The sequence below is a fragment of the Fukomys damarensis genome, unplaced genomic scaffold (genome assembly GCF_012274545.1).
Source record: "Fukomys damarensis isolate Sample0158 unplaced genomic scaffold, DMR_v1.0_HiC HiC_scaffold_23, whole genome shotgun sequence".
In the NCBI taxonomy this organism is placed as follows: Eukaryota; Metazoa; Chordata; class Mammalia; order Rodentia; family Bathyergidae; genus Fukomys; species Fukomys damarensis.
The window spans coordinates 60335063-60354810 of record NW_022900935.1 but is presented as its reverse complement, the minus strand read 5'-3'; the positions used below and the strand labels follow the sequence as shown (position 1 = coordinate 60354810).

At 50.4% G+C, this 19748-nt stretch overlaps 2 protein-coding genes, 1 long non-coding RNA gene and 2 other non-coding genes across 6 annotated transcripts in view; 1 reads left to right on the top strand and 4 right to left on the bottom strand.

Moving 5' to 3' along the window:
* Window positions 1-1023: 1023 nt before the first annotated feature.
* On the bottom strand, window positions 1024-1103 carry LOC117287419. Its single transcript, XR_004518735.1, has one exon. It is a non-coding gene; the product is annotated as a small nucleolar RNA R38 (small nucleolar RNA).
* A 1328-nt stretch (window positions 1104-2431) lies between these two features.
* Window positions 2432-3786, bottom strand: LOC104858323. Its single transcript, XR_779100.2, has 3 exons — window positions 3728-3786; window positions 3083-3236; window positions 2432-2760 (listed from the first exon to the last, which is right to left on the bottom strand). It is a non-coding gene; the product is annotated as an uncharacterized LOC104858323 (long non-coding RNA).
* Window positions 2834-2909, bottom strand: LOC117287418. Its single transcript, XR_004518734.1, has one exon. It is a non-coding gene; the product is annotated as a small nucleolar RNA R38 (small nucleolar RNA).
* A 117-nt stretch (window positions 3787-3903) lies between the features above and the next one.
* The window catches only part of Cygb (cytoglobin), a 26370-nt gene continuing 10525 nt past the window's right edge, over window positions 3904-19748 (top strand). The window contains exons 1-3 of the mRNA XM_010618455.3: window positions 3904-3932; window positions 7352-7354; window positions 7629-7768. Of these exons, the coding sequence (XP_010616757.2) occupies window positions 7665-7768 (104 nt within the window). The 5' untranslated portion in view covers window positions 3904-3932; window positions 7352-7354; window positions 7629-7664. The remainder of the gene's footprint in view (window positions 3933-7351; window positions 7355-7628; window positions 7769-19748) is intronic.
* Window positions 9810-17982, bottom strand: Prcd (photoreceptor disc component). Of its 2 annotated transcripts, XM_010618454.2 has the most exons (4): window positions 17825-17982; window positions 17523-17591; window positions 14986-15491; window positions 9810-14432 (listed from the first exon to the last, which is right to left on the bottom strand). In XM_010618454.2, the coding sequence occupies exons 1-3, from the start codon at window positions 17896-17898 to the stop codon at window positions 15470-15472; spliced, it is 165 nt and encodes a 54-aa protein (XP_010616756.1). In that variant the 5' UTR covers window positions 17899-17982; the 3' UTR covers window positions 9810-14432; window positions 14986-15469. The 2 variants fall into 2 exon arrangements, with proteins under 2 accessions (XP_010616756.1, XP_033623393.1); XM_033767502.1 differs by lacking the exon at window positions 9810-14432 and having other exon boundaries at window positions 14693-15491; window positions 17527-17591.

Here is a 19748-nt window from a genome sequence, read left to right as displayed (position 1 = left end):
ACATCCCACCCCCCTACACAGCATTTGGCTTCTTTCTTGCTCACATGCCAGTCTCGACAACTTAAGCAGCAGCCATGTGCCAGTCATGCCATACAGACAGGAACTAAGCTACGTATGGGGGCTCCTGGTGATAACGAAGCGCCTGGAAACCGAACAGCTCTGCCAGGGCCGTGGTACCCTTCATCCTGAATGTCAGGACACTGTTGCAGACACAAGGTCAGAGTCATTAAACGTTCTCACTGGCCCAAATTGGCATACATTATACCCTGCCATCTGTTTCAAAGAGCATTCATTTTCTTGAAATATGTGACAAGCACTCTTTCATTCCACAATGCAGAGAGCATAAATCAAGGGGCCAGCATTAACAGGGCAACCAGACCTTTGGTTTTCAAGCTTCAGAGGGCTGCATTATACTGGGGCTTTGGCTGGACAAACTCAGCTCCCTGTGGAGTCCACTCAGATCCATCACGGAGCCACCCCTAACCCTCAGAATGAGTTATTTCCTTTCAGATGGCATTTTCAGAGAGAGAGGGATAGCTAACCATTTGTAGGGTTGTGGGGCTTCTTAGGAACATAAAAGATGGGAACACATAGCTTACCAACATCAGGAGAGAACTGTTTCACTTGCCTGCAAAGCAGTTCACTGGTGTCTCATACCAGATACCTAGCAAACAAAACAAAACTAGATTAAAGTCTCCCAGTCACTTTTCACAGCCTTAAGACGAGGGCAGGGCAAGGAAAAGAATGAACATTCCACCCAAGCCTGCTCAGGAATTCTCTGCTTACACGAATGACACACTATGCGTCCAGGCCCAAGTCTAGAAGCAGGATGACTGCCATGGTGCAGCTACCCGAGGTTCCTCTTTCAGCCTCAGAAACTGAGAATGAGAATGTACCTGGCAAGGAAGAGAAATTGAAAAAGAAAAACAAAAAAACAAAAAACACACCCCACTTAAAAAGACACACACACACAGTGCTTCTTTTTAAAATCTTGCCTAAATGTTGTAGAAAGCAAACAGGAAGCTGAGTTTCAGAGATCCACATTCCACATAGAAAGGCCTTTGCCTTCAGACAGGGATAACTTTACATCATCACGGACTCAGCTCCCACCATATGCTAGACCACAACAAAGCCGACAAGCATACAGCACACACGAACTATTTTTTCCTTAACAAATTGTGATTTATTTCCCTCACTCATGTGAACTCTCAACCTTATTGGGATGTTTTCCCTCTATGGCCAAATTTGTTTCTATCTACCGTCTAGATGTACCCAATGTCCTAGACTTGGCACAAGAACAGCTCCTCAGCAGTGTCTGCGAGTTCAGTAGGGGATACGCATTCTAGCAGCGCAGTAAAATGCCCAAAACAGTAGAGATCACTCATTAGTTCACCTAGCCTAATGAAGGCCAGCTGCGTACAAAGAACCTGCGCCACAAACAAGGCAATGTCCTACAAGGTAGCTCACTTCTCCTTCACCCACTGGTATCCATAAAGCTACCCTGCAGAACAAGCATGTGGCCTTTGGTCTTTTTTAAAACAAGAGGATTAGAAATCTGCCCCAAAAGCTACTTAAAATACAACCAGCACTATAATCTTGTTTTAATAAAATCCTTGAGCTAAAAGCAGATTGGATCAACTAATTGTCCCTACACCCTGCTCTTGGACAGGTCACACTTGATCATGGGACATCACCGTAGAGCTATTTTCCTCTAAGGCTATTACAGGTGGGGGTCCAGGATGTGTAAATTTATTTATTTATTAATTTTGTTTTTTTGAGACAGGGTCTCACTATGTATGTAGTTGAGACTGACCTGGAACTCACTATGTAGCCCAGGCTGGTCTCAAACTCACAGCGATCCTCCTGCCTCAGCCTCCCGAGTGCTAGGATTATAGGCGTGTGCCACACATTGGATGTGTAAATTTAACACTTTGTAGGTTGATAAGTTCTTTCTTATAGAGGCTGTAGGATATTCTGCATCCACTGGATACTAAGAACACCTTCCATCTACAGTTTAGAGCCACTGATCTAATCTAATGTAACAAGTGGTTGTGTAACTTTGGATGAGACAATTCCCTAAGCCTCAGTTTTTAAACTTATGTAAAGCCAAGTATGTGTGTGTGTGAGTGGTCTACCCAAACAAAGAATTCTATACTACTCCCCTCATTTAGACCATCAGAATTCTCATGTATACCTTTGCACATTGAAGCCATACTCTTAAGTGAAACAAATAGGACACACGCATAAATACCAAAGTTTCTCTGATGTGAAAAATGTTTAAATAAGCATCAAAATGCATAATTGATAATGTGAAATACGAAGAAAAGGCCTAAAGGAGTAGGAGAAGTGGGAGGGGGAGGGGGAAGAAAAGAAGGGAAAAGAAAGCATGAGAAAAAGAAAAAAGGGAAATAAAATCTTTGTAAATCGGGAAACGGGGGGGCGGGAGTGAAGGGAGGGAAGGGGGATGGAGAAAAAATAAGAACCAAGATGTCACGTTAATGGCACAACATCCCAATGACAATGACGAATGTAACTGTATTGTATACGTAAAATGTACCAATAAACTTAGGGGGGGGACTCCCGCATCCCCAAATCTCACAAACCATTACTCAAGGGGGACCATAATCTATGCAATCCTATGAAATGGCTAAAAATCTTACCATTCACAGAAGTTTTATCATGAAGATCCTTCGGCTCAGCATCTTAAGATGATGAGTTTTCACACGACTTCCTTCAAAGTCCACAGCCAGCACCTTCAATCTAAAAGGAAAACAAAACTTTACCCTCACAGTTAGCTATCTTAAGGAATTTATTCTCAAAACATATTTAAAAGTTGAGCCTCAGTAAGTCAAGACTCCACAAAAGATGTCATTTCAGACAGGGATAACTTTAAATCATCCTCAGCTCAACCAGTGACAAACTCCCGAGCCCAGCCAACCCTAACTCATCCATAGTTTTTCACCCCTTCAAATTGGCCTCTTTTGAACAGTGACACCTAGTGGCCCCAAATAACACCAGCACCCACCTTCCTCATTTTTACCATTCGAGAAATGGCATTGTAGATTCTGGGTAGAGTTCTTACCCTAAATGGACTTAGAACAGCATGCATACGTGCAGTTAAACTTCAGAACAAAATATAAGCCAGATCATTACACCATGTCTGCTTCCTTGGGGACCTTCTATGTCTACGTCCATTACTTTTAAGCTCATCGTCTTTGCAGATGCCAAAAGAAGGCCTTCAGGGAAAGAAAAAAAGGTTCGGTATTAAAGCTACGGAGTTTTTCCAGAGTCTACACTCCCATTCATTAAATAAATGTAGTCATTCAATAAAAAAATGGGGTGACTGGTCGTCAAGTGTGACGCAGCCCCTCGTTAACAGCTGCCATCGTCAGTGCCTGGGGGCGGACAGGGAAGAACCCCCTCCCCACCGAGGCCGCCGGGCCTGCGTGCTCAACACAGGAATGGCTCTGAGGCGCACTGGGTCGCGCTGGGTGAAAGCCCTTCGACTCCAAAAATTGGCTTCAGCTCTCTCCATTCAAAAAAATCCCTCGCCTTTTAGAATGCATTTTTAATCCAGAAGCTCAACCTCCCAACTCTATGAGGAGGCCGGGCTTATCGTCACTTCAGCTCCGAAGGGGAGGCCAAGAGTGATAGCACCGTGTCAAGAAAACCCCACTTTCCCACCTCCGCAACATTATACTATCACCAAAACCTCAAGGCTGCTCACCGGGTTCTGCACGCACGGGAACAGCCATGACTTCCACACACGAGGCCGACCTCGGCAAGAACGCGAGCCTGCGCCTGCGCGCAAATCTTTCCGATAGTCTCGTCAGAGATCTCGCGATATTGAGAAAAGTGTCGTGGGAAGTGTAGTTCAAAACAACCGTTGCCGAGAGGCTGCTGATTCCGCTCCGCGCTACTGTGAAGCCCGGGTAAGATGGTGGCCGCCACCAGGGGCAGCAGAGGGTCCGGGGTGGGAAGCCAGGTCTGTGGAGAACTACAACGCTCAGTAAACGCAGGTGGTTACTTCTACCAGAAAGTCGCTGAGCTTCTCAGTGCCCAGACGGTCCCTGGGCGATCCTGGAAGGGCGCAGTTTGAAGAGTCAGGAACCAGGCAGTAAACTGAGGCCTAGCCCAATTTCCTTCGTGTTTGCTCTGTGGTAATTTGGGGTGGTTCGCTGTGTTAGTGAAGAAGATTCCGAGGGGAATCGTTCGACGTCCGGGTTGACTTTTAAAATTGAATTGAGCAAGGTGTGTGGTGGGCATCCCTGTAATCTCAGCACTCTGGGAGGCTGAGGCAGGAGGGTCACAACTTCAAGCCTTGCAATTTCGTGACATAGTGAGACCCTGTGTCAAAATTTTAAGATAAAAAAAAAAAATGCTGGGGATGTAGCACAGTGAGAAAGCCCTGAGTTCCAATCCCCAGGATAGCGAGACAGACTGAGACAGAGACAGGGAAGGAAGAACTGGTGCGAGACGGCCTGGGACCACAGTCTACCGGGCTGGTCTAAACCACTGAGCTGGAGCGGTACCCCATGGCGGCCTGGGTGCCCTTAATTGAGTGAAAGGGAAAATACAAAGCAAAGCAAACGCTTTGAGACCAGGCTGTGGCTCGGTGATAAGAGTTATTGCCTCACCAAAGCAAGGGCCTGGGTTCCACCCTCAGCACGGAAAATAAAGAGCGGAGGCAGAATTGACTTGTGTCTGGAAGTGAGTTTACATTTGCAAGACCGCAGATCCTTTTCTGCATTCTTCTCTTCCCATTCCCATCAACTCTTTAGCAGTGATCTCTGGGCATTTAGTCTTATTTTCTTCTGTATGTGGTAATATGTTGTATTTATTTTCTAATTTCCACGTTGGCTTCTCTCTACCCCTCTCAGTTTGATTGTAAACTCTTCAAGGGCAGGAACAATCTTTTAAGTTTTTGTTTTTTTCTTGGTCGTTTACCCACAGGGTCAGGTTTGGTATCTGGCTGTTCTCTGCTCTCAGTAAATACGGAGAAAATCGTCATTAACTCTTCCAGCAGTTTCAGCAGGACCTTTGGCCCTTGACTTTCTCTTACCCTTGATAACAGATTGTTGGAGGAAAAATGTGTTCTTGCCCTGCAAAGTTCCTTTCATTTGAGACTTGCTGAGGGAGTTCTGAGGAATTTGCCAAAAGCTGGCTGTGAAACTGCTAAAGTGGACATGTGACCTGCTGTAGGCAAGACAATAAAATGGTAGTTAATACCTTTGAGCAAGTGCTAGATGCTGTTCACTGCACTGAGTACTTGATGTATATTAACTCATTTCAAACTTACAACTGCACTGTGAAGTACTAGCATTAGCCCATTTTACAGAAAAGGAAACAGAACCATTGAGAGATGCAGGAACTTGGCCTCATTTCTCATAACTGGTTTTTTGTTTGTTTGTTTTTCTTGTACCGGGAATTGAACTCGGGACCTTGCAATTGTAAGGCAGGTGGTGGAACCACTGAGCCAAATTCTCAGCCAGTATCAGGATTTGATCCCAGCCTGTGGAATTCATGCTTTCTCCACTAACTTGTTCTGCACCGTAAATGAGTCAATCTAATACATAAGAATTTTTGAGGGGCAAACAGGAAGGGAAGAGAATTTTTGTTTGCAGAGATGGTTGGGGACAAATCAGAAATGAAAAAAGAAAGCCGGGTGTGGTGGCTCACACCTGTAATCCCAGCACTCGGGAGGCTGAGGCAGGAGGATCGCTGTGAGTTCGAGACCAGCCTGGGCTACATAGTGAGTTCCAGGTCAGTCTGAATTACATAGTGAGACCCTGTCTCAAAAAACAAACAAAAAAAGAAATGAAAAAAGAATGCTGGGCACCTACTCCACTGTTTTGAGCCCCTTGATAGCAGGAAGAGTGAGGGTGAGCGTCTGCCAGAGGTGATCTGGGAAAGACTGTGAGCATCCAGGCTCTCACAGGCTGTGCTGAGCTCCAAACTAATTGCCCCCCAGTGTGCAGGGAGGGTCATTTTCCGTAGCTCCCTACTCAGCCGCAGTCACTGTGTAGCTTTCACACCTGATAGGGCACAACTTCCCCTGCAGAGCACAGTTGTACTTAGAACAGCAGCAGTGTCACAACCAGTGGGGTGCTACGGGCAGCTGGCCAGTGGCCAAGAGGCTAGAGCAGGACACCGGAGGCCTTGTGCCTGAGTGTACTCGAGGTACAACTGCGGAGCCGTCCGGAAAGAACAGAGAAACTTCAAAGAATGCATCAGAAACCCTGAGTTCAGCGGCTGGCCATTCAGGACCGAGTGGCTGGGACTGAAGTGTTACTGTTACTATGATCTCATCTGTACTCATGCTGAGATCCAGTATGGTTGAGTTTTACACACAGTGGAATTATTGTACAGCTGTTATACGAGACTTGTGCAGCTCTGTGTTTATTGACACGGGAAGAATCCCAGTCTATTTACAAGTGACAGAAGTAGATCACAAACTGAGCTGGGCAGGAGTCCGAAGGGACCCAGGCTCTGAGTACAAAGAGTCAGAAGAGTTAGTCAGCTGGTCTGCTGTGTTTGGCAGTCACTGATAGATTTAAGAAACAGTATCCAAATCCCACAGTAATAGAAAACAGACTCTTTGCAATATTAAGTTAATTCCTTAACCCAGAAATGAATCTTTAATTTTATTTATAAGAACACGAAAGAGGATAGGCTGTATCCCAGGCGGCTGGCAGTCACAGCCAATACTTGGAGGGGTTGCACGAAAGTACATCTGTTTGCAGGCACTGGTAGTGGCCCTTCTGCAAGCTTTTCTTTCTCCATCTTATCTGCAACGTGATTCTGGCCAAGTCTGGTTAAGTTTTCTGCTATTTAAGGTAACAGCTTCTCTTCTGGCTTTGGGACATTGTGAAGATGCAATGCTTGGGACTGCTGCAGCCGTCTTGCATCCATGAGGCACCCTTCAGAGGCTCCTTCAGAGCAAGAGCTGTGTACTTATGAAGGCCGAGGGTAAAGAAAAAAACTTAAGTCCTTGGTGATGCCATTGAACTGATATAGCCAGTCCTAACACCCTGACCTCAGCCCTCTTGTTTTGATTCCAAAATCTGTTTTTACATTTTAATATTTCTGGTTGTGTCTTATGAGCAATGACATCTCAGTTTCTGTGAAATACAAAAGGTAAGATTTTTTTTTTAAATCTCTGTATTGTTTAAGTTATTTTAATTGGGTATTCTGTTAGAGTCAGAATCATCCTAAATGATATTGGCGCTTCCCCTATCTTTTTTTGTTTGTTTGTTTTTGGTACCGGGGATCCCACTATGGATCTTGTGCTCGCGAGGCAGGTGGCGGCACCACTGAACTAAATCCCCGGCGTTCCCATATCTTTTTTTAGCCGGTAAGAATAATTCCCTGGAATAATGCATCATGACAAAACCGAGACAGTGGTTTGACTGTACAAGTTACAGTACTGTTAATAGTTTGGATGTTGAACGTCTTCCCAAGGCCCCTATGTTAAAAGCTTGGTCCCTGGTGTGGCCGTGTGAGGAGGTGGTAGGTTCTTTAGGAGGTGAAGCTCAGTGGAGGGCCTTAGGTGATGGATGTACCCTTGAAAGGGATTTAGAGACCTCAGTCTCTTCTCCCTCCCTCTCTCTCTCTGCTTCCTCGTTTAGGAGCTAAGCAGTTGGTACCACCTCCCATCTGCCAAGATGTGCTGCCTTACTAGAGTCCCAAAGCAAAGGCCCAAAATGCCTCCAGTCTTGGACTGGACCCCGCAGGACTGTGAGCCAGCTTTACAAGTGAATTATCTCAGGTATTTTGTTATAGTAACAGGACGCTAACATAACCGCCATGCTGTTTTTCCTAAAATGTTCTGCAGTGACAGTGGGACATTTTTACATAGCTCCAGTGATTTCAGTTCATCCTCCTACAAAGTTCATCATGAAAACATTCAGGATTTTTTTTTTCTGCCTTGAAGATTGTCAAACATTGCCACAAATCCCGTTCAGCAAAAATCTTAGATCGCTGAATGTAGCTGTAACTTTCTGGAGGAGGAGAAATATAACAGTGTACACTCTATTTATTGAGAATAGAGACCTTGGAGTTGTGGATTACTTCCTTGATTTTACAATAGTATTCAGGAAGAAAAGCAGTGCATTTCACTCACCTGCTCTGCAGAGCTGTTGTATTTAGTAAAACTGTCAACCAGATGTGGTACACACCTATAATCCCAGTCCTCTGGGAGGATTAGGCAGGAAGATTGCAAATTTAAGCCCAGCCTGGGCAATTTAGCATTTCAGAGAGATCCTGGGGATACAGCTCAGTGTGAAGGCCCTGAGTTCAATCCCTAATCACACACACACACACACACACACACACACACACACTTAGAAGAATAGAAATAAACAAATTGGAAGAATATGTAATGTTCTCTGGCCCTTATCTGCCATTTCCTGGACATGTCCTTCCATTCCCAGAAATCTGTCTTCTCACCACTGTTGCATAACCCTTCTTGTGGTATTTGTTCCCTTCCCCTTAAAATTCCCTTTCCCCCATTTTCTCCCCTGCTTGGCAAAGTCCAGCTCATAAATACCGCCAGTGCGTGGTGCTGGCTGTCGTGCTACAGCAGTCCCCGAGCTGCTTGCACAAGGCTCCTTTCTTGTGGCAGGTGGTTTAGCACATGCTCTGCAATCAGACCAACCTGGAGGAGAGTCCTGGCTCTGCTGATTTTAGCTGTGTAACCTTGGACAGATCTCTTCACCTGGCTCTAAGACTCATCTTTCTCATCTGTGAAATGAGAGGCGTGGTGATCATCCACTCTCAGGGGACTGTTTTATGACTGCACACAAAGCACTCAACCCGGCCGGGCCTGGGAACAAGATAAACACCCAGTGAATGGCAGCGCCTGTTGCTTGGACGTGTTTCTGATACTCATCACACTGTTTTGGAATTTTTTTTTTTCCCAACTGGATTTTCTGCTAGGTTGTTAGCAAAACAAGGATGGGGCCTTTGTTCTTGTTTTAACTGTGTGGTCATCTTTTTGAGGTATAATATATGTCAATAAAATACATCCACTCAAAATGTACCATTAGAGTCCAATAGGCATAATCCCAGACATGATCTAGAACATGCTTTGTCATCCCAGAAAGCACCCTCGTACCCTTTTACAGTCAGCCCCATCCCAGTCCTGGCCCTGGTCAGCCACTGATCTGCATTGTGTCACCATCAGTTAGTTTTGTTTGTCCTAGAATTTCGTAAGTAAAATCCCGCACCAGGTGCTCTTTTTGTGTCTAGCCTCTCACTTTCCCCATGTTGTTACTGATGTCCATAGTTCATGTTTTGCTGTTGCTAAGTGTTATTCTGTTGTATTAAGGTACCTCAGTTTACCCATTCACATGTTGCTGGATATCTAGGTTGCTTCCAGTTTGGAGCTATTGTTAATAAAGCTGCTGTGAACATTTCTGTAAAATCTTTTTGTGGACATAGGTTTTCATTCCTCTTGGATTCATTTACAGGAAACATTACACTGATTTCCAAGTGGTTTTATTATCAGATTACAGTTTCTCCACATCCTCACCTCATTATGGTCCCTCTTTAATTTTAACCATTCTAGTGGCGTGTACTGGTATCGCATCATGCTTTTTTTTTTTTTCGCGTACCGGGGATCGAACTCCGGTCCTTGTGCTTGCGAGGTAGGCGGCAGAACCACTGAGCTAAATCCCTGGCCCTCATCATGCTTTTGATGTGCATTTCTCTGATGATTTATGATACCGAACACCTTCCTTCCTTCCTTCATCTTTATTCCTTCCCTCCTTTCTTTTCTTTCACAGTCCCAGGGATCGAACTCAGATGCTTGTGACGCAGGTGGGGTGCCACTGAGCTAAATCCCTGTTCCAGGCTTTATATTTTTTTATAAAACCCTCCTACCTTAAACACTCCTTATTAAACACTCCTACCTTATTAGTGAAATGTAAAAGTGCTTTATATATTCTGGAGAGAAGTCTATTCTCAGATATTTGGCAGATATTTTCTCCCAGTCTTTTCAGGAGCACAAGTGTGACTTTGAAAAATTCCAGTGGAGTTTTCTTCTGCAGTTAGTGCTTCCTGTATCCAGTTGAAAGGACCTTCCTTTCTGTACCGAGATACCTTTGTTGCTCTGCTGTTGGAGCCCATTGGTTCACTGGATATCCTTGCGAATAGCGGGGAATTGTCTCTGGGCAGAGGCCAAGGCAGTCATGGGGTTATTGTCCTGTTTGTTGCCCGTTGTCAAGTGTCTGTTTCTCATATTTTGCCCAGTTTCCTGGTTGGTTGTGGCAGAAGGTCTTAATCCATGTTTGTATCCAGAGGACCTGACAAACAAGCACTCTGTAAATGTTTGTCACATGGCAAGCCTTTGTCAGCACCTTCAGACAGTCTGTCTTGATGAGAAATATCTGTGGGGGCCCTGAGATCACCTGGCCCACCCCGTCATTTTACTCGGTGTTTCTTTTCCTAAGGAGGTCGTTTGTCCTTTAAATGTCACCTAGGTTGGACACATGTCTATTGAATGGAGAAAACTAGGTCTGCAGCACAAAAGGTTACATGAGCAGGTGGGGGTAAACTGGCAGAACTAGGCTGAAAGGGCAGGGAGTGACACAGGCTCTTTTATTACGTTCCACTCCAACACCTGACTTGGTGTGTGTACATTGTAGGTTCCCAGTTCGTATGGTAAGTAAACCATCAAATGGTTTTCATGCTTAATTTCTTTTCATGCTTAGTTCACGTGGCTTCTGCATACGAATTAAGTATGTGTGTGTGTTCACTTAGGACAAGACTGGCACTTCCTCCCCCAGCTCATGGGTTCAGAGAATGTTAGTAAATCTTTTGTTTTGCTTTAATCTTCTCAGCCACCATCCAGTCTTAACCCCCACTAGGGGGCACATGTATCCCTCGGAGAGGGTCTGTGGTCCTTGGCTACAGAACGTGTTTCCAGCTTGTCCTGAACCCCTCTTAGGTCTCTGCCCCACATCCTTCCCTCGAAAACACGAGCAGGTCAAAACAGTCTGTCGCCTCGCATTCCCTCCTCTCCAGCTGGGCTGCTGGCCGCCTCTCTCTTCTCTCCCCAGGGCTCAGCCCCTGATTGAAGGAGGCAGTGGCAGTGACTCTGAGTGGTGACCTTGCTGTCTCATCCCTGCCAGGGGGGACCGCTTCCTCCCTGCGTGGCACCGATGGATCCTGAGGAGGCAGCTCTTCACTCCCCTCCGCAGGCCGGCAAGGACTGGCCTTTCTAGGGCCCAGAGTCTGGTCTGCCCTTGCCTGAAGGTGTCCCTGAAGAGACAGCAGCAGGAATGACCCTGGCCCCTGCACAGACGTATCCAGGGCTGGTGCAGGGCTCCAGTGCTTGTGCGCTCGCAAGCAGTCACACCTGGAATTTCTTCACCAACCCCAGACTCTGGTCCTCTCTGCCCCAAGGTTTGGCGTCAGATTTCCCAGGTACAGGCAGGCCTGACTTTCCTGCTAGCTTTGAGTACCTTGAGCAGGTTCTGTGAACTTCACTTTTCTGAGTGGGTAAATGAGGATAACAACAGTGCCTGCCTCCTAAATGAGATAGTGCTTATAAGTAAGGCACTGGGCACAGTGCCTGGCACATAAAAGTTTTGATACATGTTAGCCATCGTTGATAGCATTATTAAGGTCATTATCATTATATTAACCTAAGCTTTGGCAGAGGCCGATTTGCCGTTCTCCTTGTTTTGTGCCTTACAAGGAAGGATTACTTTCCTCTAGCTCAAGGACTCAGGCTTCTCCGTGCAGAGGAGAGGCAGGGTGGGAAGGACCATGGGGTGAGACGGGAGGAGCTCCAAAGAGTCAAATCTGCCCTTGTGCAGTAACTCACACTGCCCACGGCACCCGTGGGGCCAGTGGGGTGCACTGTTCTTGCACTGTACCTGCCTCACATTGGGCTGCAGGCCTTGCCCCCGGAGGCTTGGACCGAGGCCTCTGGTGCACACCTGTCTCAGGACTGTGTGCGCACACAGACACACCAGGCATTTGATGGGCAGGTACTCCCCCAAAGCCACAGCTGCACCCCGGGGCTGACGCAGAACAGCAGCAGCTGCCGCAGCTGCCATGGCTACTTCCTTGCTCCTTTCCAACACCTCATTAGTTCTCTGGTCATGTTCCAACCTCCAGGAGAGACTGGCAGCACCCCCAAGTGTCAGCCACAGAAGGAGCAGACAGCGGCACCTCCCTGCTCCGGCTGCTGCCCTCGGCTGCCCTGCAGCTCTGAGCAGTCTCTTCCTTGTCACTCAGGCTCTGGCCAGCAGAAAGATTAGCATTCAGATGAAGAGGAAAGACATGAGGGCAAAGGACTTCTGTCTCCCTCGGCGGCTGAGATGCACTTGGGAAGCAGAGGCAGCTGAGGGGAGATGTGCAGATCAAAACCGCCATGCAGGCGGAGACAGAATTCTGGGCACACGCAGAGGCCAGGGTGGTCGTTGCGGTTCTGGCTCCCTGGGTGCCCTCACCCTCCTGTAGTTTGCTTTGAACTTGCCGGTCGCCCGGTGATTGTGCGTATAGAGAGGCAGGGTGGGAAAGACCGTGGGGTGAGACGGGAGGACCTCCCAGTAGTCTGAACCTGCCATTGCGCAGTACCTTCTAGTTCCCAGGTGACTACTAGCTCGCACATATGGAAGACTTACAGGTGTGCTAACCACTACATTATTGAACCCTCACACCAACTCAGAAATAAGTGCTACTGTCTCGATCTTAGAGAAGTAAACTGAGGCACAGAGACATGCCATAAGGAGCCCAAGGTCACAGAGGGAGGAAGTGGTGGAGTGTGATTCAGATCCAGATGCTCTGACTCTGGAGTCCTCACTCTTAGCTCCTTCATGGTTATTTCATCAGCGCCAGCGTCGTGAACGAGGACTAACCGAGCTCTTCAGCTCCGCTCTCTCTCCCAAGCCCCTAAGCATTCCCGCTCCCACTTCCAAGCGGTGGGTCTTTCCAAGGAAATAAGGAGACGAAAGACTCGCTCTGTGGAGATGGTGTCTCGGGCACAATTGAAGTGACTCCCCCTAAGAGGGCCCACCCTTGACCCAGACTTCACTCACCCCTGTGATGGGAGCTCATGGGCCAAGGAGGGGCTCCTGGGTCCGGGGAGCCTCTGGTAGAGGAGTTCGAGCTGAGGGAGGCAACTCTGCAGCAGGAGCTGCAATTGCGCAGATTTCGCAGAGGCCCCAGGGGTGGGAGAGGCCCCGGGAATAAGAGGCAAGCCCTGGCGGGTGTGCGGGGAAGGTGTAAACACAGTCTGCTCCCACCAAAGCCAGCCTGCTCCCAGGGGAGAGAGCCCAGCCCACATGGCACCCCAGCTGCCAGGCCCAGGCAGCCACATGCCCCACTGCCGGCAGCCCCTTCTCTCTTTCCCACCCTTCCCTTGGAATGGACCCTGCCCAGGCTCACCGAACAGTGCTGCCCCTTAGGGGTGCCGCCTTGTGGAAGTGTGCCCGCTCCATGACCTTGGTCTGACAATTCCTCAGACCATTGGAAGGAGGCAGGCAACTTAGAGACGGCAGAGAGCCGAGGCAAAGATGAGGTGACAGGAACGTGGCAAACACACGGGAGAATGACGGGGGATGGGATCGGGGAACACAGACGGGGTCCTGGGAACAGCGCCCTCTGGCCCTCGGCCTGACATCCTGTCACGCGGAAGGCTCAGCCTCCCAGGAGAAAGACAGGCTGACAGGAGCTGAGACAGGTGGCCTGGGTCAGGTGGGCGCTCTGGCTCTGGCAGGCTCCTCCCGGGGCGACCTTCCCCTGCCTCCTCCCTGCCCTACTTTGCGAGGCTCCCACGGAAGGCTCCTGCAGCCTCAGCAGGCTCCGGCCTCCTCAGCCTCAGAGTGGGTTCCCTCTCCGCTGCGGCGCCTCTCGCTGCCTCCCCTCGGATGTGGAGCAGCGGCTGGGTGCTGCTGTCTAGAGAACTCTCCCATCCCCTGCTGCTTGAAAGTCAAGGGCAGAGGCCAGCCACGCAGACATGGCTGCTGGGCCGGCAGTGGGGGGCTGGACCGGGAGGAGAGATGCTGAGTGGGGGCGTGGGGGCGCTTTTGAAGATTAATGACTGTGAGACAGCTGGGAGCAGCTGCCCGCAGGGTCTGCGCCTGGATCTGTGAGCGAGCGGAAATCTGCTTTTATCTCTGCTCGGGATCGGGCAGGACTGTAAAGGGAGAGAAATGGCAGAGCAGCTGGCGGCAAAGGAGGCCACCACCACTACTGAGCAGTCAGCACACTGACAAAAGCGAGTGTCATGCTTGTTCCCTTCCCACACGCGACTGCCCTTTTGGAACCCAGTCACACGCGCGCGCACACACATTCGTGCACACATGCGCGTGCACACACAGAAAGCACATTCAGAAGACCTTCTGGTGACTGGTCCCATGTCACCGATCCAGCCGGCCTCTCTTACTGGTGATTCAGCAGAGCAGCCAAATGACAGGGGCCTGGGGAGAGGCAAGTGACACTGAAAATGGGGGCCACCGTGCCAGGTGGACATCAGCACAGCCCTAGACCACAAGCTGGCTTAACAGAATCACCCCGGTGCCACCACACAGTTGTCCAAACTAACAGACTCCGCCTTTCACCGGGCAGCTGCAGACTGGGGTAGGTTCTGCAGCCTCCAGGTGAGCCTCGGGCCCTCCCCCACTTCACAGTGTGGGTGACACTGGGCGAGTTATCGAACCTGCCTCCTTGTCCTCAGGTGCAATGCAGATCAGCACCATGGGTTATGGTGAGGAGTGAACCGGAGAAAGACAGAAGCCCCCAACTCGTGCGTGCGAGCCAGCCACTGCCCCTTGAGTCTGGGTTCCCTTCACACTCTGCCTGGCCCTGCCTCTTGCACAAGCTGCCCTAGAGTTAACCTGGTGGACCCCAGCAAGTCCCTCTCTGTGGCGCTTCTTGGGTTGGGTTCCTCTGTCCCTCGGAGGATGCCCAGGAACTCCTCACTCAGAGCCCCACAGCCGGAGTCTGTCCAGGGCCTGAAAGGGAGGTGCCTACCTTCTCCATCACCGCTTCTCTCCTCCCAACTGCTGCACCCCTCGTGTCCTCCTGGGCTGTAGGTCAAACAAGGACTTGGGCTGAAACAGAAGGCCAAACAGATCAGCGCTTTCCCTCGTGCTCGAAGACAGACCTAGGACTTCGGGGTGACATCCCGGGGCAACACCTCCTGCTTAGAAGTCCGCCAGCAGGATCCGCAAGCCTCAGCACAGCCACCACCTCTCCCACACCGGGCTCTCCTCTAGCCATCCCTTGCCCGTGGCCTGGAAGGTAGCAAGATGGTGCTGAACGAACAGCTCCATCTTCCCGCTCAGCCTCCACTAGTGACCACCAGCCGTGGAGACTGCTTGGTGTGGTCTTGCATCTTTCTTCTTCCTTGACCCCAGCTCAACCCTTTTCCCTCCAGGGCTCCTGGCCCTGCCCTGCTTGCCTGGCCAGCCGATCCCAGTGCCCAGAGCTGAGCCCAGCCTGATGAGGTGAAGGCTTACTTCAGAGGTTCTTTCTCCCTGAGTGGAGGAAAACTGGAGTCAAAGGACTGACGGGAAAGAACCCACGTTTCTGGCTCTCTTCTTCCTCCTACCCATACACTTTAGCTATTCACTTGGGTGTTGAGGGAAGAAGCACCTAAGAAACAACTTGGAATTTATGACTCGGAACTGGAAAGCAAAAATCTCATCCCTGTGCTACCCTCAGCCAGCCCTCTGTGGTGGCCACATCAGCAGGTGGTTCCTCCATGTCGGGCCAATTTTTCCAGATAACTGGATCCCAAGGAGCTAATAGCACTACTTCCTTCTGGCTAAGGCCTGGCCAGATGGTCTGCAGATTTGCCCTTTCCTCTCCTGCCAGGAGGGCCAGGCCCATTTCAGGCAAAAGAGAGTTTTCTTGAAAGTCAGAGGCCTGATGGTCCCACATCAGACACAAATTGGCCGGGTGATCTTAAGCAATCCCTTCAAATCTTCCTGCTCCTCAGTTTTCTTAATCATCAACAAGGCATAGAAAACACATGCCCTGCCAACCCTCTTCTGGGTAACTATGTGAGAAACTTCCGGGGAGAAAGAAAGCCCTGACCCTATAAAAGAGCAACAGCTGCTACCATAGTAAACTGTTCGTCCTCACAGAAACCCGCCACCAATTTATTACTAATTCCAGTTTATAAGAAATAAAATAATTACATAAATGATCCAAAGTGTCTCAGTAAGAGAGGAACCAGGATTTAAATTCCGCAAACTCGATAGTGAAGACCCAACAGCATTTGAATGCCTCCTGTGGGGAGGCCCAGTAACAGTCATGCTTTATAGTCAGCTTGTTTAATTAGTAATGCCATCGGGCACTATCATGATCTTAGCTAGCTGTGGTGTCTCTGAAATGCCTCTCTTTCACATTGGGCCTATGACAGTCCAAATCTGGGTGACTTCCAGGACTGAGACGACAAGGGGACTAGAGAAAGGTTTAAGTTCTCTCTCACCAGTTTCTGCCCATTTAAGGGGCACCTTGCAGGCTGGTCTTACACCCAGAGAGACGTGGAGGGTCCCAGGCATGCATGCTGACTGCACCCCCAACCTGAGGGCAGCCTAGGTGGAGATACCCTCCTACCAGTGGGTCCTGGAGCCAGAGGACTTCCTACAATCTCTCTCTCTCCCTCTCCCCTCCGTCCCCCAATACTGGAGATTGAACCCAGAGCCTTTGCACTGAGCTACATACCCAGCCCTCTTTGCTTTGTATTTTGTCTAGCGAAATCCCTAAATTACCCAGGCTGGACTTGGACTTGCAATCCTCCTGCCCCAGCTTCCTAAAGTGCTAAGATTACAGGTAGTGTCACCATGCCTACCCCCTAGGATCTTTTTTGTTCTGTTTCAGTAGGGGTGAGAGATCACTCTTCAGAAAGGTCTAGGTGTGGTTCACAGGCACATACAGAACAACTTACACATAGGTCTTAGGTAGACTTTGGTTGACTTTTTTTCAGTGTCTTGTTGGGTTTAGGAGCCTCTACCAAAGAGCCAGGGGAAGAAAAGTCTAGAAAAGCGCCCACAACTTCACCACCCCCTCCAAAGGCCACAAGGCTTCTGCCTAGGGAAGAGTTAACTTTCTGGCCACTGGAGACAGCTTCCTGCCCCAGGGACTGCCCAGCCAATGGCACTCATCGCTGATGATGTCATGCTCCTCCTGCACCTTCTATTGGGGGCTGGACAGCGAATCCTGCTGTAGGTTCAGGCAGTGGAGCTGCTGAGGCTCGGGTGGGGGCACAGGGAGACATAGGGGGAAGGGAAGGGCAAGGACGGGTGAGCAAAGCCGGCCAAAGCTGCCTCTGCCCCTCCCTCTGCGCTCCCCTGTGCCTCCTTCTGACAGAAGGTAGTCCTGGGGACGCTCACACAGGCAGAGCAGTGAAGCTTTGGTCCAGAGTAGGGGCCAGGGACTCACTCTCCTCCCCTCGCCCCCCTGGTGAAAACAGACATGTGGCCAGCCTACCAGGCTTGCAGGGTGACCACACACACAGCAGCAGCTTCCATGGCAGCCCCCCCACTACTCTCCGGCTTCACCTGCCTGGGGACTGAAGGTCCGCATCTGCGTTGCTGCCCATAACTGCCCCATCTGCTTCCCTGGGCTCTCTGTGAAAGGCAGAGCAGGCAGATAAAGCTGTGGGCAGTGCCCAGCCCTGCCCGGCCCCTCCTCACAGCCCAATCACCTAGAGCCATGGGGCCAGAGGCTCTGCCAGTGACCCCCTCAGGGACTCCTGCAGTTCCCCTCCCAGCCTGCTGGAGGAGCGCAGCCCACTTGAGCTGGACTGTAACCCATAGCCCATAGCCCAGAGCTCCACCCCCAGAGCCCAGTGGATTCTCACGGTTCCACCCGGTTGGCAAACCAGCGGCGGCAGAGCATGGCCAAGGTGCTGAGCAGGAAGAGGGTGGTGCACATGGCTCAGCTGCCCCATCCCCTCCAAGCCGAGTCTGCAGAAGGCCCCAGGCCAGGGACCAAATGGCCCCGGCCAGCTCTCACTACCCACTGCTGTCTGTGTCTGTCCCGAAGCTCCTGCTGGGGAACGGATTAGAAGGCTCAAGCTGCTTAGTGGGGTCAGCAGCCCCGACCTTGTACAGGCTGATTAACCTCACGGACCCAGCTCTCCCCTCTAGTGGCCAGTACATCAGCCCCCTTTGGGCGAGCAGATGCAGGAGGTAGACTTGGGAGTTGCTGGGCTGTCCTCAAGGGGCTGCGGTCTAAACCAATAAGCTATTCAGTAAAGCAAGCAGCTGCATTCGAGGCGCTGAGGCCCTGGGACGGACCCCCAGGGAGCACTTCTGGAGTTGCAGGCCTGCAGGAAAGCTGCAAAGAGGAGCTTTCCAGACCCTCAGGAGCCTCTTCGGGGGGCTGCAGACATAAAAACTCGAGCATCTTCTTCCCGTAATGAGCTGAGAGCAATGATGTCACAGCAGAGGCAGCGAGAGAGGAGGAGGAGAGGGGAAGGATATTCAGTGGTGGAGCCAGGAAGACAAGGGCGGCCACAGAGTGCAGGGCTGGCTCAGGTCCACCCCCGTTAGCCCTCTCCAAACTTTTCTGAGTCCACACCCTCCAGGAAAAGGCAAAATTTAAGAACGCACTCACAAAATAGATGCAAATTATACCTTATATAACTGTCTTATATAATTGTATATAAAGTGTAAACTCATACATTGTATAGTAGACTACTGTAGAGACACATTCCTATACCGTAAGACACACGAAATGTGTAAAGAATGGGCCGGGGATTTACCTCAGTGGTTCCAGCGCCTGCTTTGCAAGCACAAGGAACGAGTTCTATCCCTGGTAACCAAGGGAAAAAAAAATGTGTAAAGAATCTAATGAGATTTCTCCTGGTTTCTTTCCCTGTCCTGGGGGCCTCCTGGGGAAGTTTCCACACCAGCTGCAGGAAATTATCAGGGGAGTTTGGGATGTGTGGAACGTGGAGCCAGCGACAGCTGGACCGGGACACCAGTCTGACAGTGATAGAAGAACACCCCCCCCCCGCTCCCCTGCAACCCATCCAAGACCTACAGGCATTCAGTTTTCCTCCCCTTGTGAGGTCCCACCAGTGCCTGTCCTGAGCCCCGGGGGGGGGCCCCTATGCAGCCACGGTTCTCCCTGCTTCCTTTGGCTCTCAACCTTGAAATTGGATTTTAAAAATAAAGACACGAACCAAGGCTAGCCTGAGGGACACCCAGGTGTTGAGCTGGATAAAGGTCACCAGGGAACCTTGGGGAGAACCAGAGACCTCAGAGGTGCTATGACTTCTGTGTGGGACACCGCAGGCCTTGTGTGGCCTTTAGGCTTCCACCTGGAGACTGAGATGGGCTTGGCCCTCCCAGGACTGGGCAGCTGCCTGAGGGGACAGGGACAGGGACTCTGGAGAGCACAGTCCCCACCTCAGGCCCAGTCTCCACCCTCCCTGCAGCCCCCCCACGAAGGAGGAAGCTGTGCCACGCCCCTGCCCTGGGGGAACCGGGACCTTGGTGGGGCTGAGGTGCCTGCAGCGCTAGGGCCTTCCTCGAGACTCATCCGTCGACCCCCAGGGCCTCTCTTTGGTGCCACACTCCCTGCCTCTCCTTGGGACTTCGCTCTGCCATGCCAGGACCCCAGCTCTGGTCAGCCAGTGTCGCATTGGCCCCTAGAGACTTCTTCCCACCGCGCACTGAGGAAGAGGGGGTTTTGGCGGCGCAGGCCTCAAGTTAAGACAGTCGAAGCGGTAGGCGGAGAGGTCGGCGGGCAGGGAGACGACCCCATTCCTAACCGCC